Consider the following 26,167-nt stretch of genomic DNA (forward strand, 5'->3'; position numbering starts at 1 on the left):
GAGAGAGAGAGAGAATCCCAAGCAGGCTCCACACACAGCACGGAGCCTGATACTTGGTCTCTTGACCCTGAGATCATGGCCCGACCCAAAATCAAGAGCTGGACACTCAACCCACTGAGCTACCCAGGTGCCCCAAATCATTTTTTCAAAAGGGCAAATCCATAAGGATGAAGAAAACAGAAGATAGTAACGAGGAATGACAGAGTATTTATGGACCACATGTTAGAGTCGTCATAATGTAAGAATAAGTATTGACTTAACGAGAAGCTATGGTAGAACTATCGCAGGAGGATGGAGGGAGGACTGGGGGCAGTCAGGTGAGAAAAACTGGTGGGAGACAAGCAGTAACATCTTAAAATGAAAAAACTCAAGAAATAGAAATATAATCATGTTTAGGAATATGGAAGGAATGGGCGTCTGGGTGGCTCAGTCAGCTAAGCCTCTGGCTTCAGCTCAGGTCATGATCCCAAAGTCCTGGGATTGAGTTCCGCATTGGGAAAAATCCCTGCTCAGCAGGGGTTCTGCTTCTCCCTCTGCCTCTCCCCACTGTTTGTGCACTTTTTCTCACTCTCCCTCTGTGTCAAATAAATAAAAATCTTAAAAAAAAAAAAAAAGTGGAAGGAAATACTGGGGAGGAGGAGCTAAAGTAGTTGAACATTTTCATCTCTGGGCCACGGGATCAGATAGGATGGAGTCGGCAGAGGGCTACTCTTCTTGCTATAAACCTTGCGGAGTACATGACTTGGACAACGATGTGCGCTTTGCTTTTTTTTTTTTTTTTGGTGATTACTTTGGTAAAAAATAAATAAAATAAAAAATGAGTTTAAGAACCTGTTAAATAGGACTAAGGAGAGGCCCCTTTGCCTGCTGGTACATGGGGCAGGCCCTCAGTGAGTGCTGGTTGCCTTCCTTCTGTCGGCTGGACGGGGGAGGTGCTCGCAGCACTAATCATGACTCAGGGATGAGGTCTTTGGCCAAACAGCAATGTGAGCCACGGCACAAAGCAAGTTAGGCACCCTTCTCTCTCTCTCTTTTTTATTTAATGGATGGTTTCATTTTTCTTGGAACCGTATCAACCTGATGGTTACTGTTTCGTAGAATTTATTAGACTTCTGTGCAACTGACACATGAAGAATTCCCCGGCTATTGAGTGGATTTTAAGCCATGGGACAAACTTAAAAATACTTAGCAGCTTTGAAATTACTCTGATGAACCTGAACCCAGTAATATCTATAATAATACCTCCCCCGAGATTATACATTACTTCAGGCCACGGACAGTCTCTGTCTCTTCTGTAGTTACGTCAACTAGCTGTTGTGTCTCCCTGGTCCACAGTGCCTAGCTCACAGCCAGCTTGGTTCTTTGAGCCCTAACTGGTGGACAGTGGTGACTGATGTTGAAAACAAAACCAGCCAGCGGAAAGCTCTTGCGTGTATCACCTAGGACACCTGTTTAGATGACAAGACTATAGACTTCCTGTGGACAGAGACCACATATTCTGCCATATCAGATCGTCCCGTAGCCTCTAGCATAATGAATGCCAGGGGACAGTACCTGTCCATTTTCTCATCAGATTCGTACCAAACACCCACGAAGTGCTTGGCACTGTGCTAAGCTCTAAGGGTGGCTCAGTGTGCGGGACAGACAGACTCCTGCTATCTTGCAGTCTACACTCTGACAAAATGGTGTTGAATGTAGTAAACCTGCAGCCCGGTAAAACAATGGTCCGCGCTGAACCCTTTAAGCAAGGATCAGGAATTGCCTCTGCAAAGAGTCGCGCCCTTTTCAGCCATGTCGTATGATGTACGTGCATGCTGTGGGAAGGAAATCGTGGTATCTGACCTTTTTTCCTCTTTGCTTTGCTTTGTAGATAAGATGGCCCAAGTCATCTGCAGCTCTCCTCAAAAGAAAAGTCACTAGTGCTCTGCTCTTGCCGTCATACCAAACCTCCTGACTTACGCTTTGGTGCTGCCACACTGGAAGAATTGCATACAGCCTCCAGGAACACCTTTTTTTTTTTTTTTTTTCCTTTTTTTTTCATTTGAGTGATTCTTTGTGGATGGAAAAAGATTGGAATCTTAATAATTACCCTGTTTTGAAACGATTTCTCTACAGTCTGAACTGCGTCCTCCCTCGGGCCCCTGACCCATGAGCCACACAGCCAGCTCTCGGCAGGGGCCGGGGGACAGCTGCGCCGTGCCTGCGGCAGGAATGGCACAGGAAGACAGCCGTCGGGCTCCAGTGCCGCCTACCTTTTATCATGGTGCCAACCAAGAACTTGACCTGTCCACCAAAGTGTACAAAAGGGAGTCAGGAAGTCCTTACTCGGTGTTAGTGGACACCAAGATGAGCACGCCCCATCTCCACGAAGCGGAGGAACAGCCGTATTTCAGGGAGCCAAGGGCAGTGTCTGACGTGCGCGCTGTCAAAGAAGACCGGGAGAATTCCGATGACACGGAAGAGGAGGAGGAGGAGGAGGAGGAAGTCTCTTACAAAAGGGAGCAGATCATAGTGGAGGTAAACCTTAATAATCAAACATTAAATGTATCTAAAGGGGAAAAGGGTGTCTCTTCTCAGTCCAAAGAGACTCCTGTTCTTAAGACAAGCAGTGAGGAGGAGGAGGAGGAGAGTGAGGAAGAGGCCACCGATGACAGCAACGACTACGGGGAGAACGGAAGGCAGAAGAAGAAGGAGAAGACGGCGGAGAAGGCCAGCGTCACCCAAAGGAGAACCAGGAGGGCCGGCTCCGTGGCTGCAGCGACCGCATCCCCGACTCCCAGGACTACGAGAGGGAGGAGGAAGAGTGCAGAGCCGCCCAAGCGTAAGAAGCGGGCCGCCAAGGAGCCCAGAGCGCCCGTCCAGAAAGCTAAGTGCGAAGAGAAAGAGACTCTGACCTGTGAGAAGTGCCCCAGGGTGTTTAATACGCGCTGGTACCTGGAGAAGCACATGAACGTTACTCACAGGCGCATGCAGATTTGTGATAAGTGTGGCAAGAAGTTTGTCCTGGAAAGTGAGCTGTCCCTTCACCAGCAAACAGACTGTGAAAAAAATATTCAGGTAGGTCTCACCACCGAGAGGGCAAACTTCCCAGGATAGCACCTGGCTGTGCAGACGCATCAGGCGTCGGCCCAAGAGAATAAGTACCGTAGAGGCTGAAGGGACAGTGGTCACCGATTTATCTTTTTTCAAAGCACCTGCTTTGGGTCTTTTGAAAACCCAGGCTTAACGTTTTCTTTCAAAAGCATTGCATTTACCTGACGCTGGACTAGTGGGAACGCAGGTACATTGGAAGGGGGAGTCTGTCGTAGGTGATTGATGGCCCGGGAGGTAAAGTCAACACCGGCTTTGCACTGAGATTCACTGTCGTGAGACGCGTAATATAGAGTTCATTCTGGCATCTTCTGTGCCGAGGTGGGAGATACTGAGTGAAGGTCAGGAATAGAGAGAGGTCCCCTTCTAGGTCTGAAAGGATGCCAGATTCTAGTGCAGCAGCTGGGGACAAAAACTGTAATGACTCAGACCAGTGAAAACGGAAGATCTCCGGGAGTGAGTTGCTCTTACCAGTGGAGAGATGACAACATTAAATTTATCAAGAGGCTGAGCCCATGGGAGTATGCAAACTTTAAGCCGAGGCTGAGCTGGTTGGAAATGTTGCCCACCTGGCACTAGGGTTACGTAATGCTTCTGTGCAGTATTATTAAGGTAACAGAATGTGGTTTTCAAACCAGGCTGATGTCTCAAAAGGACTATATTGCGGTAGGGTAAGAGGTGCGTTAATTATATGATGCCGAGTGAATTATATTACGTTGAGCTGCGTTGGTTTATACCTGTGAATGCATGTTAATGAATATTTATAAAAGGTAAGTCTGTTACTGTCTCCATAAGATGTGTAAAATACACATGTGTTGTGCCGTATTCAAGCCAAACTTCTTTTGAAAAATGCAGTTGTTTTGTTTGGGTTTTTCTTGGAGCGCGCCTGACCTGGAGTGCTCTCCTTCCTTCTCACTTTACCTCTCGCTTTTCATCAACAGCTGAGATCGTTGCTTTACTTTAAAGAGATTTCTTCAGTATAAATTATGTTTGCTAAAAATTCACTGCTTTTTGATTCGTCAGTTGCGACGTGGTCTCTTACATGCTGGGTAATTTAAAAAAAAAAAAAAAGTCTGAGTCGAAGTGCCCAGACCCTCCAGAAACTCCTGCTCCCTTGCTTGGTTAGGACTTGGTTGTGACAGTTCAGGCCGAGGGGAGTGTGGTGCAGTGCTGCACCCTAGGGGTGAGATTGGGATTCTGATGATGAGAGGGATAGCTCCATGTCCATATTGTGGGGTTTTGGGGTTTTGGGGTTTTTCTGTTTTTTTAAATATTTAATTTTTTATTTGACAGAGACACAGCAAGAGAGGGAACACAAGCAGGGGGAGTGGGAGAGAGAGAAGCAGGCTTCCCACTGGCCAAGGAGCTGGACACAGGGCCCGATCCCTGGACCCTGGGATCATGACCTGAGCCGAAGGCAGCTGCTTAACAGCTGAGCCACCCAGGCACCCTGGTTTTTGTTTTTGTTTTTTTAAACTTAAATTTGTTTTATTAAGTTACAGAAAGAAAACATTTAATACATCCTCATTCTGTGACTTTCCTCACGGTTGCTCACCATAAGGCACTTTAGCTCACATTCAGGTTTTGTGGATTCTGCTGAAAGAGCTCCCTTTACATTCCTGAAGAATACTGCTTTGTTCATACATATATGGCTCCTTATGATCCTGGTGATCCAGTAACAAGGAAAAACTGAAACCCTGCCTGCTGGTAGGGGTAGGTCTGTCCTCTCGAGCAGGTCCAACCAGAGGCTGATTTTTTTTTTTCCCCTCTTCTCAGAGTCCTTGTTTCCTGAAGTGACTGATGTTCAGAGATTGTTATTTCCCATGAATAACTTGTTCCCCTAAATATGTCCAAGGCGGTGGTTACCCAGAACTTTCTAGTATCATTTTGCTTTAACCAGAAGCACTTTATTTTGATACACTTTATGCCTGATATCCCAGACTATTACTGATTCATAATACAAGGAACTCTAGGCACTGTTGCGTGTGTTTCCTGTAGATGCATGGACAGAAGATCTGGGGCTGGCTACCGGGGAAGGGGAGGAGGACACTGACGGCTGAGAAGTTACAGGAAATTCTGCCAGAGGGATGTGTTCCATAGAGTAAATTAGATATGGGAAAATATAATAAAATCTCAATAATGCATGTTAAGGAAGGCTTCAAATGCATTCTTTAAGGTACAGAAACATTGTTCTACTTCCACAGATCTATAACCATTAATATGTGTTTTATCTCGCATTTATTTGTGCTTGTTTAAAATTAGTTTGTATTCCCTGATAAACACCTGTTAACTGCATAGCGACCTCTGTAGAGGAGGCAGCTGCTCTGCGTAATCCATTTATTTTTCAAAACTTAGTTCTTCTCCACGGGTACACTATTAATTTGATGAAAGCAACCAAGTCTTTTACATTAGCAGAACTTGCCATTTCTTTTTTGTCTTACTTTTGGCCATTGTTTTCGTACTCCCAGAGCGTCTCTAAAAGATGCGTCTTGGAAAATAGAACGTACAGATGTTGGTGTTGGCATCCGGGCTCCTTGGAGGACTGGCATCTGTTTGGATTCGGGCCTCGTGCCGCGAATCGCAAGCACACCCATTTCGTCAGCCAGTAGGCAGCAATGGCTTTCTGCAAGCCCCTGTAAATAAAGATTATTTCTATTTATCCTGCTCAGTGTGTTTCCTGTAACAAATCATTCAAGAAACTCTGGTCCCTTCATGAGCACATCAAGATCGTCCATGGATATGCAGAAAAGAAGTTTTCCTGTGAAATTTGTGAGAAGAAATTCTATACCATGGCTCATGTGCGGAAACACATGGTTGGTAAGTTTCTTCTGCTGCTTTTCACTCACGCCTATAATTTGTCCTTGTTCTTTGGTGTGTTTTATGCTTCGAATGGGGCAGGATCTGAGGAAGGGCCTTCCTTTAACCCGTTCCAACTTGTCAAAACTAACTGCTGCTTGTCCTCCGTCCGCACCACCAACTGGCCCGGGACAGGTTCCTTTCCAACCTTGTTATTTCTGTTTCTCTTCAGAACGTTGCTATTAAGGCCTCACAGGTTAAAGTGTAGAAAGTAAAGATGGCATGAGTCCCCTGCAGTGGGACATGAGTCTTTCCTGGCTTGGGCTTTTCGGGGGCCTTATTTTGAGTACGGTGCATTCTGTGTTGCAGCACACACGAAAGACATGCCATTTACATGCGAAACCTGTGGAAAATCGTTCAAACGCAGCATGTCTCTCAAGGTGCACTCCTTGCAGCATTCTGGAGAGAAGCCCTTCAGATGCGAGGTAAGGAGCACTGCTCCCCCAGGCCTGGGGCAAGCTCATGTATTCGTGGCGAGCAGTGCGGGAGAGGCGTGCGTAGGACAGGCGTGAGGCCCTCCAGACGCGTGTTCCGGGCGCCCTACGTTCCCTCACTGCCGGGTAGAGGAGGGTCATCGTTACCACGCCGTCAGCCCTCTCAGACGAGCTGGAGCCCAGGAGAGACACACGAGGAGTTACTCTCCTTCCCTCAGGAATCGGAAGAAGTTGGGTGTGACTACAGTGCTAATATTTGGGGGAAATTCCCCTTTTACGAATAACCGAGCGGCAGGAAGAGAGCAGAGCCAGAGCTGCCACAGCAGGTTCTGTTTGAAGGAAGACAGAGAAGCCTGATCTCGGGGGCTTTGTAGGGGGGGCTCCAGGGAAGCTGCTGTGCTTGGCCCTCAGGAGTCCCCCCGTGTCCCGTGCAGAACTGTGACGAGAGGTTCCAGTACAAGTACCAGCTGCGCTCCCACATGAGCATCCACATCGGCCACAAGCAGTTCATGTGCCAGTGGTGCGGCAAGGACTTCAACATGAAGCAGTACTTCGACGAGCACATGAAGACGCACACTGGTAAGAATCCGGGGGCGGCGCCACCGGCTCCCTAGCACTTGTCCGCCATCGCCTGTGAGCCTGTTTGCATGAAAACTGAAAGCACAAACATGCGTTCTAAGGGCAAATTCGACTTGAAGTAAATCTGGTGTATAGAAATCCAGATTGATTAGCCTGAAAAATTGGGCTTTCATCCCTCTGTTCGTTTAAAAAAAAAAAGAAAGGATTATTTGTGAGTGCCTTTTAACTGGGAGGGTCCCTTCAAGACGCTGGATCCTTTTCTTAGGGCCCAGGATCTCCTAAAATTGTGTGCCCCTTGTCTTGTGTATGTGCACTGTGCACGATGCATGTGGTATTTTTTAAAGGAAAGGCTTCTGGACCTCTCAGAGCTGAAGGACACTGACGGCTTTAAACAGAATACCCTCTCAGTGTGCTTGAAGTTTGATCGGATTGGATTTCCCCCACATTACCACTTTTCCAGAACAACTCCCGTCAGATGAAGTTAAATCACAGTTTAACCATTTTGTTCATTTCTGGGGGGTTCTGCTTCCTAGCGTGGATGGGACCCTTGTAAGCATTTGGCTGCCCAGCTTGCAGGGACCCGGCTGAAGTAGTAGCATCCCCCCCCCATCCTGGTGCCCACCCCACCCCACCCCTCCACCAGGCAAACACTGCATCGTTCCATCTGAGCCTTGACTTGGTGTTCTGGGCTTAGCTGTCTTGGTAGAAATGGAACAGTACGACCCATTTTCAGGTTTCTGAGTAAAATCTAATCACAGGAGGTGAGCGTGCTTAGCCCTTGCTCGTCTTTGCTCAGCCAGAGGTGAGAAGACTCTGCCTTGGCTGGGTCACTCTGGTTCCCATTTCTCTGTTGAAGTCCAGAGAAAAGTACCTGCCTGGTGGGCTTCTTTCCCATTCAGAGCAGAGCACCCTCCGACTTTAAGGATTCCCATAGATGAAGAGTCATGAGGAGCTCAGTGAAATCAGCTACACTCTAAAGGGTAATGAGAACTCGGAAGCCTAAGTGGATGGACAGCCCGATATAGCAGAGTAATTAACAAATTCTCCTCTTATAACTTGGTGGCTCTTGGACAGGCTCTTAGTTCCTAGTCGCTTTTAGGATTCGATTTTTTGTTGTAAAGCAGGAAGCTGTGCAACTAGGTGAAAAATAAGCTTTTCTTTTCTGAAGGCAAGTTGTGTCGCTTTCACACATGATGCTTGGGACGCAGTGGGCGCCCCCTGATGTTGGCCACATCGGGAAATTGGAAGGAGCCCTGACACCCCCGTCCCGCCCTCCTCTTCTCTGTGCCTCTCCTGGACGGCTTCCTCCGAGTTCTCTCTTCTCTCCTTCTGCCTTTCTTTCTCTTCCTTCCTTCCCCTTCGTCCTTCTCTCTGTGGACCCTGAAATGGCCATAATGTGAAACCAGAGTATCTTGTGACTGATGTGTTTGTTGAATAAAATTTTATGTTAAATATTCTTCTTTGACCAGAGGCAAGCTCAGTACTTCCTATTTCTTCCAAAGAAATATAGCCTCCTAACACCCTTCTCATTAAGAGAATAGTACGTACTTACTAAAAAATATATTAGAGGGGCGCCTGGGTGGCTCAGTGGGTTAAAGCCTCTGCCTTCGGCTCAGGTCATGATCCCAGGGTCCTGGGATCGAGCCCCACATTGGGCTCTCCGCTCAGTGGGAAGCCTGCTTCTCTTCCTCTCTATCTCTCTGCCTACTTGTGATCTCTGTCTGTCAAATAAATAAATAAAATCTTAAAATATATATATATGTATTAGAAAATGCGAAAGTTAATAACAAAAATCATCACTGAAAGATCATTACTGTTAACAGCATACATTTTAAGAAAACTCTATAGTTTCTTAACACATGTAAATAGATACTATACATAAATGTTTATTAATGTATATAGACATAAAACAAAAATTGGGTCTTTATTGTAACTGGCTTTTCCTTTTGACTGTATTTTGTCATTAATGGCAATATCATTTTAATGGTTGTATAATATTCCTTCTGGTAAATTTGCTGTAATAATAGCCATCGTTTATTATGCACATATATGCCAGGCCCTGCCTTAAGTGCTTTACATACGTTACTTCCTACAGTCAACGTCACCTTTACAATAGTCCTGTACAGTAAAGGACATTGTTTCCACTTTATACATCCAGTTCTCTACTGGACATTCAGATGATTCTTGTTTGCAGTTTTTCTACTGTTACAAATAATACTGGATAAATAGCTTTGTGGTTAACACATCCATGATGATTCATTTAGGATGAATTCCTGGAAATGGGATTATTAGGGCAAGGAGAGGCGCACATTTTTACGACTTGGTATATATTGCAAAGTAGGCATCCACATATACTCTTACTAGGTGTGCACGAAAGCACCCTTCTCCCCAACCCTTTCCAATGCTAAATAATACCCTTGCTGGCTTGCTAGGTAGGAAATGGTTTCTTACTGTGTTCGTTGGCATTTAATTCATTGCTAAGTGAGATCGGACGTTCTCTCCTGCGCTTACTGAGTGTCCGTGTATTTTCCTTCTGGAATCACCTGTGCCTTTTTCGTGTTCACCTTGCCATTACAGTGTTTGGCTTTTTGTTTTGTTTTGTTTTGTTTCTAACACCTCCTTACATATAGTTACATATGCTGGACCTTGTTCCACACCAGTATTAAGGTACTTTCCCCTGGTTTGTCATCTGCCTTTTCATATTGCTCATGATACATTGGGAAAGTGGCCGGCCAGTGGGGTTGGGCACACCTGCTCTCCCATTCACTGCAGCCTCTTTGGGTCTCTGGTCCCTTGGTGTTACAGAAGGATGACGGGAGTACTTGAGAAGATACAAAGAGAAGGGTTAGCCCTGAAAAGAAAAGAGATAGCTCTTTTGAGGCTGGACTACTTTAGGTATTTTTGTTGGTGATGAAGGCCATTGCAGGCACTGCCCTTGATTGGGCTGTTTCTTTGCAGTCAAGGAAAAGTGAGGCAGACCCTGTCTAGGGAGGCTGCCCAGCACTTAGCCAGGGTTTCCCAGGACGTTGTGGATGTGGGGTGAGTTCTGCATAGAGTAATTGCTGATTTTCCTCGTACCAGGTACAGCGCTAAGTGCCTGGATGAATTCAGACCTGGTTTTTGCCCTTGAGGAGCTTCTGCTCCAGAGACAGGGACAGAGGTGGTAATAACCCTAGTCATGATCACAAAAACGTTACAATGCATCGAGTGTCTGCTGTGTGCCAGACACTGCGCTGAGCACTTTCCTTGTATTTTCAACTTATCGCAGTTGCCTACTGCTGTGAGCTTTGTTTATCAGACAAGGAAACTAAGGCTCAGAGATTAAATAACTTGTCCAAGGCAGCCTGACTCCAGAAACACATATTTTAATGATTCTGACGTAATTTAACGTAGCAAGTCATAAAATGGAGGGATATGCAGGACATCGGAAGGGCAGAACGCACCATTCTAGAGTCTGGGTCTCAGCTTCCAGGACGAGGCAGTGCACTCAAACGATCAGGCTCAGAGGGATCGATCTGTGTTAAATCATCTCAATGACATATAGATGAAATTGCTGATTGATTAATTTACAGTGGAAAGGCTGAGTGGCAGGTGGTTCAGAATCTTATTTCTTTGGTCAGCATGTTCTTTGCCTGAATAAAAATTTATGTTAGAAGCTAAATTATCATCAGAAGTTTGGAAGGGCCAGGGCATTACAGCAGAGGAAAGTACTTGAGTGATCTTAGTGGTGAGTACCATCCGTCCTCAAATCCAAGAAGCCATCCCTTGTGAGACAAACCTAATTTGTACACTGCCGAGGAAATGCCGCCAACAAACACAGCATGCTGTCGAGTGTGAGGCCGATGTCTGTGTCAGAGATGTCCGTATGCCTGGGAACGCATGTCTCAGAATCAACAAATACTGACTTATAAACATTAAGTAAGAACTTACTAAATTTGGCTCTTGTAGTGAACGGGACCGAAATGTCCCCAGGTTCACAGGACTTACAGTCAGGCTGGGTAGACACGCAAGCTTCCCTGAAGAGCCCGGAGCAAGTACATGAAATTAAATGAAGTTGGCTAGACTTTGGTGGATGGGGGCGGCTGGGCAGGAAGTCCGGTGAGACCTGATACTGGAGAGCGGTAAGCAGGTGCCAGGTCACCAAAACAACCCATAAGCCACGTAAAAAAGTCTGGACTTTATTCTAAGGATAGTGGGAGGTTCTTGAATGCTTTTGAGCAGGTTATAACCCGAGTCTGAAAGTTCACTCTGGCTGCAGGGTAGAGGGTGGGCCGGGAGGTGGGGAGCAAGAAAAGAGACAGCAACACCAGTCAGGTGGGCGTGGCAGTAATCTGGGGAATGGGGGTGATGGCGTGGACTGAGGTGACGGCAGCAGGTACAGTGAAAGTGATACACACCATGGGGTCAGGTGAGTGTGGGGACTGATTAAGATAAAGGTGGTGTGAAAAGGAAGAATCAAGGGATAGTCCCAGATTTGGGTCTCGAATGCCATTTGTCCAGACAGAGAACGGTAGAAGGAGGAGCCAGTTTGCCAAGTAGGATAATGAATTTAATGTTGCACTTGGTAGTTTTGAGACCTCTATGGGACATTCATGCGGAATTACCCAGTAGGCAGTTTGCAAAATGGGTTTAAAGCTAAAGGCTTTAGAGAGATTTCGGCTGCATGTATACATACACAGATTTTTTATTGCGGCTCAAGGATATTCCTACTAAGTAGACTGGAAGCCAGATCGCTTGTTCCTTTGAACAGTGCAAAAGACAGCTAGGTAGCCGGACAGATTGTTCTTTCGTGTCTTCCTGTAGCATCTCTGCCTTCATGTGTAACGTTCATTCTTAAGACGCATTACACTCCTGCTTCTTAGGGTCAGTTGGTTTTATATGTGGCAACTAGGTCATGTCCTTAGGTGTATTGATGGTGATCGAGGTCCTTTTCTAGTTACCCTGATGGACTTAGCTTTAGTGTATCCTCCAGCCACCCCGTTACAAGCTCTTAAAATGGGATGTCGTGCAGGTGATGGATTGCAAATGTCACGTTTTTATTTTTCCTTATTTCACCCTTGTTATAAGCTTACCTGGAGGTCTCAAGGAGACCTTAACATCACTCAATAGTACAATCAGGGGATGGGGTCGAATGAGTAGTGAGAGTTAGAGGTAAGTGGGATTGTAGGCTTACGTCTGGAACAACAAATGTGGGAAATTTGGTAGGACATCAGGAAATGAATAAAAGATGACTAAGCAATAGAAAAAAATCCATTTTTAATTTGAACCGATGGGTTGTGGTAGGTGGGTTCTAATAGTTTTTGGCCTTTCTGTGGCAAATCATTATTAGCCTACAAACGGGGCGATGGTTAGAGAGATCCCGAATTTGATCCAGGGTGGAACACGCAACAGAGAGTTAATGTCCATATATTTCAGCAAGCTTAGTGAATCCTGTTTGTGGACGCAGGGCCTGGTGTGCCGAGAGGTGGTTAGTGAGTTGGGTGAGAGTGTTTGCTCCAATTAGGCTAATTCAGAGAGTGAGTCCTTTGACTCGGTTTCCATATAGCTGTTGGGAGTAAAGAGTACTAACCCTGGAGAGCCCGGGGTGGGGGAGGAGAGTTGAGAGGTTGTCAAACAGGTATGCTTTTAAAACATTGTATTATCCAAGTAAAGTGTGTTTATTTGAGAGAAACAGAAAGTGCACATAAGCCTAAAAAAGGTTTTAAAACATCAGTCATCATCCCATTACCTAGAGAGAATCACTGACATTTGTTGTTCTTTCCATGTTTTTTCTATACCTATTTTTAACTTAAAGTGGATAATACCATGTGTGCATTTTCATAACTTGCCCATTTTATTTAATAGACTATAAGCTTAATAGATTATGGATTTTCATGTTAGTAGTTAGATTTCTGTACCTTCGTAATACTGTTTTCAATGGTGCTTTCCATCAGATAGATATACCATGTTGACTTAATTAATTCTGTTTTACCAGAGATATGAAGTTTTGGGTTTTTTTTTTTAAGAGATTTTATTTATTTGACAGAAGACAGAGATCACTAATGAGCAGAGAGGCAGGCAGAGGGAGAGGAGGAAGCAGGCCTCCTGCTGAGCAGAGAGCCCGATGTGGGGCTCAATCCCAGGACCCTGGGATCATGACCTGAGCTGAAGGCAGAAGCTTTAACCCACTGAGCCACCCAGGCACCCTGAGATTCAAAGTCTTTAGGTAATTGAAGGAAACAGATTAAAAAGGTGGAAAACCAGGGGGGGCTCTGAAGTTATCTAGGAAGTTGCGTATGAATCACAGTGAAGAGCCTAGCAGTGGTAGTGATTGAATAAAGAAAAGCTGAAAGAGAACAGAAATATGTCAGGAACTAGTATTGGTGATTACAGACGAGACTGATCCCTCCTGACTGCACAGTCCAGTCTCTTGAGGAAGTGAGGAGAATTCTGGCTTTCAGAGAAGGAGGGCAGCGGGAGCTGTCAGTTTCCAAAGGCAGAGAGAACAGGGACTACGACATGGGTGAAGAGGTGTTCTCTGCTTGTGTACAGCGTGTATGAAGGGGTCCCTGAGTGGAGAACAGTAGGGATCTCATTTTCCCTCATGCACGTGGGGCGCCCAAAGCATCAAGGTGTGAAGTGCCGTGTTTGATGTTCCAGAAGCACACTCCGGATAGAACGAGACGGCAGCTTGAAATCCTAGCTCTCCTCCAGCTGTAGAACTCAGGCACGTTCCTCAGTTTCCTATCAGTAAATAGAAGTGGGAACAACCGCCTCATACGGGCTGTCACTGTGAGAATCACCAGAATTCACAGCTGGAAAGTGGGCAGAAGGGTACCAGGCACACAGGAAGCCTCCCCACATGGCAGCTGTTACTGTACAGAGTAGAGTGAGGGTACCGTTGGAAGGATGGGGAGCCTCCGCCGGGGCGAGAACAGCCTCTCGCAGCAGGAGCTACGGTAAAGGCACAAGCGCCGTGCACTGAGAATTGACGAAGGAATTCATCAGTACAGGCGTGTGGTCCCTGACACACATGTACACAGGTGCTAACTGCAGCATTCCGTATGAAGTTCATGTTCAAAAACCATCTCATGGGGCTCCTGGGTGGCTCAGTGGGTTAAAGCCTCTGCCTTCAGCTCAGGTCATGATCTCAGGGTCCTGGGATCGAGCCCTGCATCGGGCTCTCTGCTCGGCGGGGAGCCTGCTTCCTCCTGTCTGTCTGCTTCTCTGCCTACTTGTGATCTCTGTCTGTCAAATAAAGAAATCTTTAAAAAAAGAAAAAAAAAAAAACTTGGTTAATTAAAAAACAAAAAAAATCTCTTTTCCCGCTGTGGCCTGGGTAGAGAAGCAGGCCGGCCGTGGAACCATGTCACGGTCCAAAGAAAAGTTAGGAGCCCCAAAAATGAAGCCCTTATTTCCTCCCTCAGTGCCTTTAGAATTCTGGAATTTCGTTTCCTTTGTGGCTCCTTGGTCCCCTGCTTCTCAGCCAGGGCCAGCAGCCCCTCCCTGTCCCCGCCCTCCCCACACCCGTGGACATTTAGGCATGGTGTGGGGACAGGTCGCATTGCCAGAATCTCTTGGGGGCAGTGAGTAGTCTGGCACCTGGAATGCCGGGTGCTCTTCAGATGGGCCAGCTAGTCCCACAGAATGAAGGACTTATTTGCAGAAATGCCCACAGGCTCTCCCACGGGGAGCTACCACGGCGTGGGAGGCCTGGTGGCAGGTGAGGCATCCAGCACATCCAAGTCCAACACCAGAAAGTATGCCACACGCTAAGGCTTATGTGCAAGTTGACCGGAAGAGACTTGCTTGCCCCACAGGACATTTCTAGCAGTCCTTTTATTTGGAATTCAGAAGCGGCTAACAGATGGACTTTGCCTAAGTTTCAGAGGTAGAGACAGGCCCCCGGTTTTAGCTGCCTTGAGCGCAGGAAGGTGATTGGAAGGGTTCTTCGTGTAGGATGTGAAGGATCACTACCTAGATGCCTCTTTGTTTTTTGATGTTGTTGTTAAACTGTGCTCCCGTAGTAGGTTGTATGTGAGTTTTACTCCTATCTGCTCTTACCTGTTAATTCCCAACTTCAGGAAACACTTTGGGGACTATAACATGGCGTAAGGGAGAGGAATGCTAACCTCCCCATTAAGGATGAGGAATAGAAGGAGCGCCTAATTACCCCGCACTATGTTAATCTTTTTGTGTGTCTGTGTTCATCTCAGGAGAGAAACCCTTTATCTGTGAAATCTGTGGCAAAAGCTTCACCAGCCGCCCCAACATGAAGAGGCACCGCCGAACTCACACAGGCGAGAAGCCCTATCCGTGCGACGTGTGTGGCCAGCGGTTCCGCTTCTCCAACATGCTCAAGGCCCACAAGGAGAAGTGCTTTCGGGTGACCAGCCCCGTGAACGTGCCGCCTGCTGTCCAGATCCCACTTACGACGTCCCCGGCGACCCCAGTTCCGTCTGTGGTGAACACCCCCGCCACCCCCACCCCTCCGATCAGTATGACTCCCGTGAGCACTCTCCCCCCGCGGCCCATCCCCCACCCCTTCTCGCACCTCCACATTCACCCACACCCCCACCACCCACACCACCTCCCCATCCCTCCGGTCCCCCACCTCCCCCCGCCTCCAGCTCTCTTTAAGAGCGAGCCCTTAAATCACAGAGGCCAGGGTGAGGACAACTTCCTGCGGCACCTGGCCGAGAAGAACAGCTCAGCGCAGCATCACTAACGCCCTTCTCCCCGCGTGCGTTGTCCGCGAGCCGAGCGCCCGCGTGCGGGCGGAGACGGGGCTGGCGGGCTCTTCCCGAGCTGTCAGACCCCCCGGCCTCCGCCGAGAGCCGCTCACGGTCCGGGCGAGCCGCCGCGCCGAGGGGGTGAACGCCAAGACTACCTGGAGCTCGCGGAGGGAACGGTCATCCAAACCAGGGGAACCACCGAACTAAAGGCCACTTTGCTGGCATTTTCTGGTGACTTTTATAAATTTCAAATACTCAGACTTGTGGAATTTTATAATTTCCTATCAGTTGATGAGGTATGCCTGCTTTTATATCCCGGACTTCTCCTCAAAGAGGGGACAGGCCTGGTTTCCTTTGTACTAATCGGGAAGGCTGTGAGATTAACCCAGAGCATTAATTGTATCACTGTGTATCCGAACAAATTCTTTTCAGCTTTTGGTGCTGGCTTCCTCACGGGGCCGGCTGTCTTTCCCAGTCTATCCAGCATTAGAGAGAAAGACGGGAAGTTTCTTCTTTGTGTAGCTCTCCTAACGCACTCTTTATTTTACTACAGAAATTATTTTAGAGTTTTTGTATAGACTTCTTTAGTGGTCTGTTTCTAAAATGAAATGTATTTCAATAAGCGGTGTAATTTTTTCAGTGTAGCTGGGCCTATGTTGTAAAATAGAAAAAAAATTTTTATAATCAGCAAAATGTGATTCTTAAAGATGCATATAACTTCTATAGTTCAAAGTTATTCTTACATCCGTACAACTCAAAGGTGCTTCAGAGACTAGCTGTATCCGAGAGGGTCTCCAGACACCAGGTTTCTGCCCGAGGACGTTCTGCTTTCAGATCTCCGCCCCACACTCAAGTGTCAGTGCGTTAGTTAGGCTCGCTGACATGCCCCTTCCCGTCCTCCGCGTTTCACTTGGTGGGGTCACCACGTTAAAGGGAACGATTTGCAGGGAGTCGCCTCTTTCCCCGGGGAAGTCACCCAGAGCTTTTGCGGGTTTTAAAAACCCGAGTCAAGCTGTTCCCCATCAGGAGGAGGAAGCAGTGGGGGTTGTGTGTCCTGAGTCCTGTCTGTTTCTCACTGTCCCCGGGCCTTGCCCGTGTTCTACCTGTGGCGAGGACGAATGGAAGTCTCACGATACACTGCTCGTTTTGAGGTTGCTGTGTTTTTCTAGAATTGTTGTGGCAAGATAAAAATAGTACACTAAAATCACAAACGTGATGTTGCTGACGGGAGCTGAGAAGTTGGGATGAGAACAAACTGACTATGACTTTTCCAATATGTCTCTTCACCGGCTATATCTCCAACTTTGAGCTGTTCTCTCACAGTTTAAATTGTAGCAAGGGAAAGAAAACTGCATTTTGCTGCCCTGTTCTCTGCAGATAATTATGTGACAGCAGTGTCCACAGGTGGTGAGGGCAGCGTCTCTAATGCCTGTAAGACAGGTTACTTTTCCAGGTTTGGGAAGCTCCGTGAGAGCATGATTAATCAGGAGCTTGTATAGGAAGGGCTGAAGAGAAGGGCTAACCTATTGCTCGTCTTTAACTGATCTGATTTCTCTAGACTCAGTCAGTATAGCTGAAAATTGTGTTTTTTGGTTTTGGGTTTGTTTTTCTAATCTCAGAGAACTGAGTTCCAAAGCTAGGTCTGCTTTTCTTTTTTTTTCTCTCTCTCTCTCTCTCCTCCCCCCCACCCCCGTGTTTTTAATCTGGACATTTCTTCATTTTTCTTTCCTCAGGTGCTTAGATCATTGCCTAAATCAGAACCCAGGCTTTTATTTATTTTTAATATTAAATGTGCAGATATGCCTCAAGCACTTTTCTGGCTGACTAGCTCTGTGGTAGGAAAAAATGGAACTCTCAAATGAGGTCAAGACCCTATTTTGTAAATACCACATTCTCTACTAGGTTTTTGGTTTTAGATTTCCTCACTTTTTCCTTCTGATTATTGCCTTTCGTTCTATGATGAGCATAGGAAAATTTTGGAATGAGGCAGAAAAGTATCAAAAGACCTACTTTTCTTCCTGTTTGTGGATGTAATTTCTAAAGAATGTTATTTTAAATCTTTGTATACGGTTTTTGGACACCCAGGTACCCAAACCAGTAAGGAAAGTTAATTTCTTGTTTGTGACTGTATAAAGTGGTTGCCTCGCTTTCCTCTACACTCTCCTTCCCACTCCATTGACAGGTTTGTGGATGGATCTACACTTTCATGTAGACATGTCATTACTTAATGGCCAAACCTATGATATTAAGATGGTTTTTTTAAAAGGTGTTACTTGGTTACAGTACCTTATTTTGTTCTACATACATTTACCATTTTGGGCAACAATTCTGAATTCTAGACTTGAAACCATTGAATCAACTATTTTATGAAGTGTGCTATCATTATACACTGGAAAATTCAGGTAGTCATATTTGATTTTTTCATCCAAGTGAATATAGCCATAAGAAAATGCCTACTACATAGGAAAACCAGTATTAAGCAAATAATCACCACCACCCTTAACAGAAGCAAAAAAAAAAAAAGTAAAAAAAAAATTTTTAATCAGCATCATCACATAATACAATTCACAGTGAAATGTATTGTGGAACAATGTGGAAGCTTCTAATTTTCTTTTTTTTTAACCCTAGATAAGTATACCTTCCCTGACCTGGGGTTTGTGGTCTTCAGGAACACTGCTCAGAACACAGTGACTCCTCATCAGTGTCATATATCACATATAAATAATGAAATGCATTAAGAATATTTGCAACATTCATGTTTCTGAACCCAAGAACTGCAGCATTAAGCCTTAAACATATATGTGCATCAGGTTGAACGTGCTTAAGACTCAAACTCAGGGTTGGAAATCTGACTGGGGTCCTTCACTAAGATGAGAGTTGCATTCTGGTGTGTTCCCTCCGACAGTGAGCACAGCTCCCTGGGACTTGAGAACTTCATGCCTGCTTGCTATCTGTTCATGAAAAAAAGAACCATGGAGGGGTTTGAGTTCCCAGCCCTTACCTGACCTTTGTCTTTTAAAGACAAACCAAGGCCACACTTCAGCGTTATATAGATATCCAATTGAGGCTCTTTTCTCATTATTTGATTTTACTGTCTTCAAAGGCTTCTACTGTTGGTAGGGTTAAGGCTTACTGGAGGAAAATTCCCCAAGGACTTTCTTGAGTTGACATTACTTTTTTTTTTTTCTTTTCCTTGTTCTAGTCTTTTCTCATAGATTTAGCTTTCAGATATAAACTCTTCCTTAGCCTTAACGAAAGACTGCTTGCTGCTTTCTCAAATCAAGTCAGGTAGGCTCATCCTGAGTTAGACTTTTTTTAATTTAAATGAAAAAAATAAGACTAGCAGTTTAAAGGCACGTGGCTTCATTTCCCTGTATATTTGTGATTTGATTCTTTCTTTTTAGCAAGCAGGGAGGCTCCACATAAGACTTTATGGGAGTTCCGAGAAATCTTTGCAAACCAGTTACTTTACTTCCACAGTCTACCGCTTACGTGAATTGGTCTAAATTAATGACTGAGCATGCCATGACCGTGGTTGTACGATCTTTTTAAAAACTACCTTTGTTGGAAGTACCTTTTCATTTGTGGTTAGAAGGCTCCCTGTCATTTGATTGTCCCTAGGAAACTTAACTGAAGGCAAAAAGCCCGCTGAAGAGATGCTTGTCAGACTTTAAATTTTCTCGTTCTTGAAATTGTTTTCAGTTCTTCTGTTTGTCGAATGGATATGTGTGTTTCTCTTTTACATCACGGGAGGTTTTACATTTTGAGAAGCTCAGGCAGAAATAGAAATCCGTTGCCAATGGTTATTTATTTTCCCCATCTTGCAGATTTCAGTCAGTGAAGCAGAGTGGGAGGTGGGATGTATTGTAAAAGAGAAGAGGAAGAAGAAGGGAGAAAACAAAAGTTAGGGAAACCCTTCCGTTTCAGCTACTGTATAGAAGAGACAACTTGTATGACGTTGCTGAGCCACATGGTGAACATTCCCGTGCTGTTCTAGACGGTACAGGAAGTGGCTCCTGAAAAGGGGGATAAGTTTCACTTAAGAATTTTAGCAACTATTCTACCGTCACAAAAACCCGCTCTCTTGGAATCCTTCAGACGATAAAATTGAGCAAATAGATACCGGGTTCTAATTTCTTTTTGCCTAAACCAAGATAGGAAATTTCCCAAAAGACCATTTCTTTTCAGGAACGAAAAGGTCATTAAGCCACTGGAGAGTGTGGCATTTTTATGCAATAAGAATAACCGAACTCCCCTGCTCCTGTCATCGGTAGCACGTGTACTCAATGACAATGGCCTTCCAGCCCTGGACACTACCTCGATAAAGCAAACCAGAGATCCTCCCCACACTTTGTATGGAAGCCATAAAAGTTGCCATCAATATGTCCACTTATATAGTTCTCTACTTTTATACTCTCTAGACTTTTTATAGACTCTATGATCAGATCTTTTTGTCTTAGAGGATAGGTTTTGCAAGATTCAAAGGAAAAGCAAACTCCCTGGTTGTCCCAACTTTGAAGCCTTAGCTTCAGTAAATTTGTCTAAAGAACCAGATAATGTGCCATTTATCCAATTCTTGATTTGAAGTCACAGCTGTTCCGCAGAGTGGCATATCCAGAAAACAGACTTCTCTTTCTTATTCCCTAAGCAGAAACTATATTTGTTGTAAGAAACTACTTATAAAGTGGATTTCTACTACCTTGTTACTCTGTGTATTCCTCGATAATATATGTATTGTCACAACGTTCCCGGAGTTGTGTTTATTTCCTTGTGACAGAATAAGTGAGTCCACACTTCCCCCCACCCCACTGACCCCCCCACGACTCCCTTGTTAGCTCACTGTAGCTCAGTCTTTCACTCTGTTCTTGAGTGCCTTCAAAAAGCCAGCATCCCAGAACATTCTTTCCCTGGTCTGAATCCTACCTCTGATTATTTCATTCTCCTGAGTATTGGAAGTCTCCCTTATTATTCCCATTGGTTTGGCTCTACAAAGCAGCTAGACCCTTGGATGGGAATTCTGGACCTATTCCCATTCTGTTTTCCCATGTCACTTTTAAATGACATTTTATGCTTTTGCTCTGATCTTATTTCTGGACCTACTCCATCGCTAGTGATGAAAGATTTTATCCTTACTCCTCATTCTCGTTCTCTTTCCCCAGAAACGAGATGCTCCTTTAAAAATGAAAGGTCACTGAGCACCTCTTTTGGACACCTTCTTCTCATGGTGGGTCTCCCTGAACGCCTCCCCTTCCTGATGAAGGGACCCCCGAATGCTGCTGTTGCCCTGCGCTGCTCCTGCATGCCCTCTCTCTTCCAGAAACATTCCGGAAGATTATACCCATAATTCTAGCGGAGCCAGATGAATCTGAAATTGCTCTCTGGGTTAATCAGAAGTCCTTTACTGGCTGTCGACCTGCCTCTCTCATCCGCCTGTCCCTCAGAAACTTCCAGTTACCTTCTTTTCGACTTGTTCTCATCTCATTAATTTTTAGAAGTGTGATTGATACATAATATATGAAGGATGGAATAAAAAGGGGGTTGCAGTGCGTGTTCTCCATGTGACAGGATCCCCTTCTCGATAAACCTTTGTAGCAGTCGGCTCATCTTTCACAGTCAGAACTGACGTGTGTGGTGTCGTGCGGGTTCCTTGCTCCTGTTTGGTTCTCCTCCAACACTGAAAACAAATAGAACTCTTTAAAATGAGAAACTTGGGTTGCATTTTCTTTTCTTCACGTGAATGAAAGCTATTGAGTATTGGGGTCTTAGTCAATAATTGTTCCTTTCGCACCCAAAATGCCATGTCCCTTTCTTCTTAACGTTAATAATACTAATACTCAGGTTTTCAAGACTAATAACCACACAAAGTGGGAGTCCATGAAGGCAGCTGTTAATAAATTCCTAACCCTTTTTGCCTGGCGGCAGTACGTTAATCGGTGAGATAGTGCAAAATTGTGAGAATTGGTTATGCTTGATGATGAATAAATTCAAGACGTCCGAAGGCCTCCCTGCCCATTTGAAATTGAAAGGCCAGTTTACAGAATGCAAAAAAAAAAAAAAGCAGACTACAGAAATAAGTAACAAGAGTTACGTGGCTTAAATCCTTTCCACTTTCCTTTGCCTTCGTGGTCCCTGTTATTGACCTAGAAGTTTGCCTCTTTTCTTGGAACTGGCTCCCTAAAGTAACTACTTTGAAACATGTGTCTTCTCCCTGAAGTCACAGGCAGTTCAGCAGGTTGGGGAGAGGCATGGTGGCCTCACACTCGGGGGAGCACATCCCTGAGACAGACTGTTGGCTTGTTCCATGTCTTCTAAGATCGGGTGTGCTTGGTGCAAGTATCACAGGACCCTGAGAAGTGTCCCCTCCACTTTCTAGTTCCATGTTCCTTTCACACTATTCGAGCTTCTCCGGTGAGATATCAGGGATGTTACAGACTACTTAACAATTTTGGGGACACGTAGGAAATGGGAATGGGGCAAGAAGGGGTGGGAGCCGCATTTTGCTTCACTTCAGAAGGAAATTTAATCCTCGCATTTGCTAGTTTGGGTCAGCCGAAGAGCCGCTCTCTGACTCGGATGTGCCAAAGAGCCCAGTTGTTTCTGAATCTCCTGCCCGCCCTGAGCGAACCCGGCATCTTCCCTGCCTGTCTTTCACAGGGGAGCAGGGACCATGTGACCAGAAGGGCAGAACATCATGTCACATCACATCCTGCAGAGGACTCAAGGCTGCACTTAACTGCATTTGAAAGTTGGGAAATATTTTACTCTTTAAGAATCTCTTAACACTCCCTTTCTGTGCGTGATGACCCAACTTGTTAGTTTTTTTCTAAAGGGAAAAAGAAAGCGACTGTGGCATGATTTAGGTGTTTACTCCTAAAGATGTATCCCAAAGGACAGATCTGCAGCCTCTGAAAATCGGCCGAATGCCTCTCATCTTCCATCGGTCTCCTTCCGCGTTTTTATCGTGTCTGGGCCCGGGGCGGTGTGATTCTCTTCCATCCGCAGTACTGGCTCTGTCCACAAGAGAGCAACAAAGTCCTTTAGCTTCTTTATTCGCGAACTTCGGAAGAGCCCGCTTTTAAGTCGAATATCGTCTCTGGGCTCTGGGCTCTGGGCTTCGTTTTTAAGACATTTTCCCTTATTGCTAAGTCCAGTAGTTGCTCAGCCTTCAGGATGCAAATAAAGACAGGCGAGTGGGTCACAGGTCCTTGTGACATCTTAAGGCATCTTAATGAGCTGCTTTAAACAACAGTGCCCCGAGATGGAAAGCTTAGGACCCCCCTTTGGGGGCTCAGTTGCACAGAAGGACGGCAGCCCTGCTTGCTTCTTTCTCACACACCCCACCAGCAGCGCGGGATGACCACATCTCAGAGAGGGACAGGCAGTGGGGCCGACTCCAGAGTAAAGAGGAAATGCTTCTCCCCTCCGCTCCAGGGCAGGTCTGGTAGGCCAGGGAGCAAGTCCTCAGGGGGTGGGGGGGTTCCGACCCTGCATCCTGACACATGGGAGGTCCCCATCTCCAGCTGCTTCTCCAGGCTGGAATTCAGTGTGTGGTTCCCTCTCTGTCCGGGACTTTGTCCTGCAGCTCCTGACCCTCACGGGCACTCTGACCACAAGGTTTGCTGTACTCCTGGCAACATCTTCCTCACAGTGAGCCTGCTGGTCCTAACTGAGGGCAGACCCCCGATCGTCACTGTTTACCCTGTAGAGGCAGGGGGCATCGGCACCCCGAATGGGCTTCTTTACCGGATCCCTGCCTGGCTCCTTCCCCACCACCCCCAGCCCCAGCCAAGTCCGACCCACTCCCACACGTGACAAAGAGCAAAACCGAAGCTGTGATTGGTTGAGGGAACAGGCGGCCAGGTGTGTAACTTGTTCATTTTTCTTTTCGTTCTCCCCAACAGTACTGAAATCACTTGCACTTTTCCTCATTTCTTAAAGGAAAGAAAATCCCGTTTGCTTGCCAGGAATTGTTTAGCGTTAGGTTTACAAAGCTCGTTGTTGAATGTTGAACATTTGTCCAAAGGAGTTTGACAAAAACAGAAGCTGCTTGGTCCCTGTTCCGCCTGCTAGGTCCCAAGGATTCAGGCCATGCGGCTGGGGTACTTGTGTCAAGTCCAGAAGGGGGCAGCGTCCCTCTCCTACCTCTGTGAAGATGTAACTGAAGGTCAAGTTGGACGCTCGAATAGGGCAGGTACCTCTCTTGCTGCAAAGTGTAGAGGAGTCTTTCAGTTGGGGAGGTGACAGGTAGGTAAGACAGGATCTCTGCAGATGGGGAAGATAGTGGGGAAAGGAGAGCTCTTGGCCCCAGGGAGCTGCAGCAAGGCAGAACCAAGCTCCCCGCCCCCGCATCTCCCAGCTAGCTAGCCTCGCTTCCCTGAGTCATCTCTTCCAGCATCCTGTCAGGTCCCTCAACGTACTGACTTACCCCCCTCCCCCCGTGTTAACTATACCAATATTATTTTTTTAGCAATTGAAATGCACTTTTTTTTATTTCAACTCAATCATGATTTTAAGTATAAAAAATTTATAGACTGTTAAAACTACTTTTTTGTGTATTTTTAACCACTCGATGTAGCATTGTCTATTTTATTCTCGTGAGACTCTGGTACAAGGTGTGCCACTTCATGATTATTTCTGACATGCTGGGCCTTTGGATGTGTACGGTAACAAAACTTAATGCTAATGTTCAAAGTAAAAAAAAAAAAAAAAAAAAAAAAAAAGCCCTATCGGTTATGTGTCTTTCTTCCTTTCCTTCTCACCCTCTGTCAGCAGCATTTTGAGGTCTCCTTGCTCAGTGAATTGTCCTTTTTTTTTTTTTTTTGCAAGGTGAACAGTCCTGACCTGTTGTTGTCTGTGGCCTTTGGGCCTGCCCAGCTCACAGAGCCGACAGCCTCTATCTGAAGGCAGACCCATTTGCAGGGCGGCTGGCCAGAGTCAGCGGGAAGGGTTCTCATCAGCTGGGGCCACTGGGCTCCATGGTGGTGGGTTTCAGCAACGCCACTCTGGCCAGCTGAGCCGCGATCTGAACATATCCAAGTGTTTGAGAAAAAGATCACGACTAAAGAACAGAAAGCCTGGGTGGAAGCAGCTTAGCGGAGAACCTTCCGTGAAAAGCAAGGATCAGGGGCACCTGGGTGGCTCCGTTGGTTAAGCCGCTGCCTTCAGCTCAGGTCATGATCCCAGAGTCCTGGGATCGAGTCCCACATCAGGCTCCTTGCTCAGTGGGGAGTCTGCTTCTCCCTCTGCCTTTGCCTGCTTGTGCTCTCTCTTTCTCTCTGACAAATTAAAAAAAAAAAATCTTAAAAAAAAAAAAGAAGGAAGGAAGGAAAGAAGAAAAGCAAGGATCATAAGATATGGCCCTGGGACCCCTGGGACCGAGGCTTCTCTTCCTACACCCACCCCTGTTCACTCCCTCATTCATTTAGCCCACAAATGTTTGAATGGTGGTTGAGTGCCTAGTATGCACCGGGCATGATCTTGCCAGCGGGGATTCACGCGGTGAACGAGACCATGGAGCTTCTGTCCCAAGTGGAGGAAACTCAACAAGAAACAAATACTGCGCTGATACACTGTCAGGTGGTGAGATGCTGGGCGAGGCTGGCGCTGGGAGCTACCGCCGTAGCCCGCAGCCATTCTAGCTCGCAGCTCGGGATCCACCCTGTTTCATTCCGGCTGAGGAGGCTGAGGATTCCAGCCCAGGAGTGAAGGATGTGGGAAAGCACTCTGACTGCTCAAGTTCCCTTTGTTTAAACCTTCTTAGAATGGAGCAGAAAGGTCCAAATCACGGAATACCACTCTCACTTTTTATCATCTTATCACACAGACTAGTGAGGTTAACACACCTTTCCCCCCTGGATATAGACTAGATACACATACACCCCAGGTAGATGCTAAATCTGTGACTTTCAAACTTTGACTATGACCCACGGTAAGAAACGTATCTTCTCATTACTCAGCTAATCCATATGCAGATCTATAAGCTTATTTATATAAACAAATTAAAAAGTCAAAGCAAATATCTTTCCTAAGTCCTACCTGTGGTCTGAAGAATCCTGTTCTAAGGCAGTGTATATGTGTATTATTTTATTCCACTGGGCAGCCTGCATTCACTACATATAAAATCTGTTGTAACTGCAACATCCAACATCTTAAGTCTGACGGGTTTCTATTTCGAAGTCCCAGCTCTGAAGCTTCCTACAGCTTAGCCCACTGCTCATTCCAGCACCCTGCAGTGGACACGGTTCAAATCGCGGGCACAGTGCAGTCCTTTCTCATGGGGCTTGTGACTCACTACCAGAATCAGGTAACTAGGACCACGGTTGACCCTTGAACAGCATGGGGGTTGTGGGTGCTGCCCCCCTGTGCAGTCACAAACCTGTGTATAACTTCGGACTCCACCCCCCCACCCCCACCGGCACCAGACTTAACTACTAAAAGCCTTATGTGGACAGGAAGGCAGACCCATACGTGTCAATTCACACATATTTTATATAC

At 46.1% G+C, this 26,167-nt stretch overlaps 1 protein-coding gene across 1 annotated transcript; it reads left to right on the forward strand.

Moving 5' to 3' along the window:
* Window positions 1-1,809: 1,809 nt before the first annotated feature.
* ZNF652 (zinc finger protein 652) lies at window positions 1,810-24,393 on the forward strand. The gene is made up of 5 exons (XM_044248742.1): window positions 1,810-3,057; window positions 5,760-5,907; window positions 6,256-6,371; window positions 6,815-6,959; window positions 15,155-24,393. Exons 1-5 carry the CDS (start codon window positions 2,149-2,151, stop codon window positions 15,664-15,666), a joined length of 1,830 nt encoding a protein of 609 aa, XP_044104677.1. The 5' UTR covers window positions 1,810-2,148; the 3' UTR covers window positions 15,667-24,393.
* The last annotated feature ends 1,774 nt before the right edge of the window (window positions 24,394-26,167 follow it).

The sequence above is a fragment of the Neovison vison genome, chromosome 5 (genome assembly GCF_020171115.1).
Source record: "Neovison vison isolate M4711 chromosome 5, ASM_NN_V1, whole genome shotgun sequence".
Lineage (NCBI taxonomy): Eukaryota > Metazoa > Chordata > Mammalia > Carnivora > Mustelidae > Neogale > Neogale vison.

Bases quoted from the DNA above. Each gene is read 5' to 3' on its own strand.
- ZNF652 (XM_044248742.1), top strand. From the start codon at position 2,149: ATGAGCCACACAGCCAGCTCTCGGCAGGGGCCGGGGGACAGCTGCGCC. The intron at 5,908-6,255 runs GTAAGTTTCTTC...TCTGTGTTGCAG, and splicing joins TGTGCGGAAACACATGGTTG to CACACACGAAAGACATGCCA. The intron at 6,372-6,814 runs GTAAGGAGCACT...TGTCCCGTGCAG, and splicing joins AGAAGCCCTTCAGATGCGAG to AACTGTGACGAGAGGTTCCA.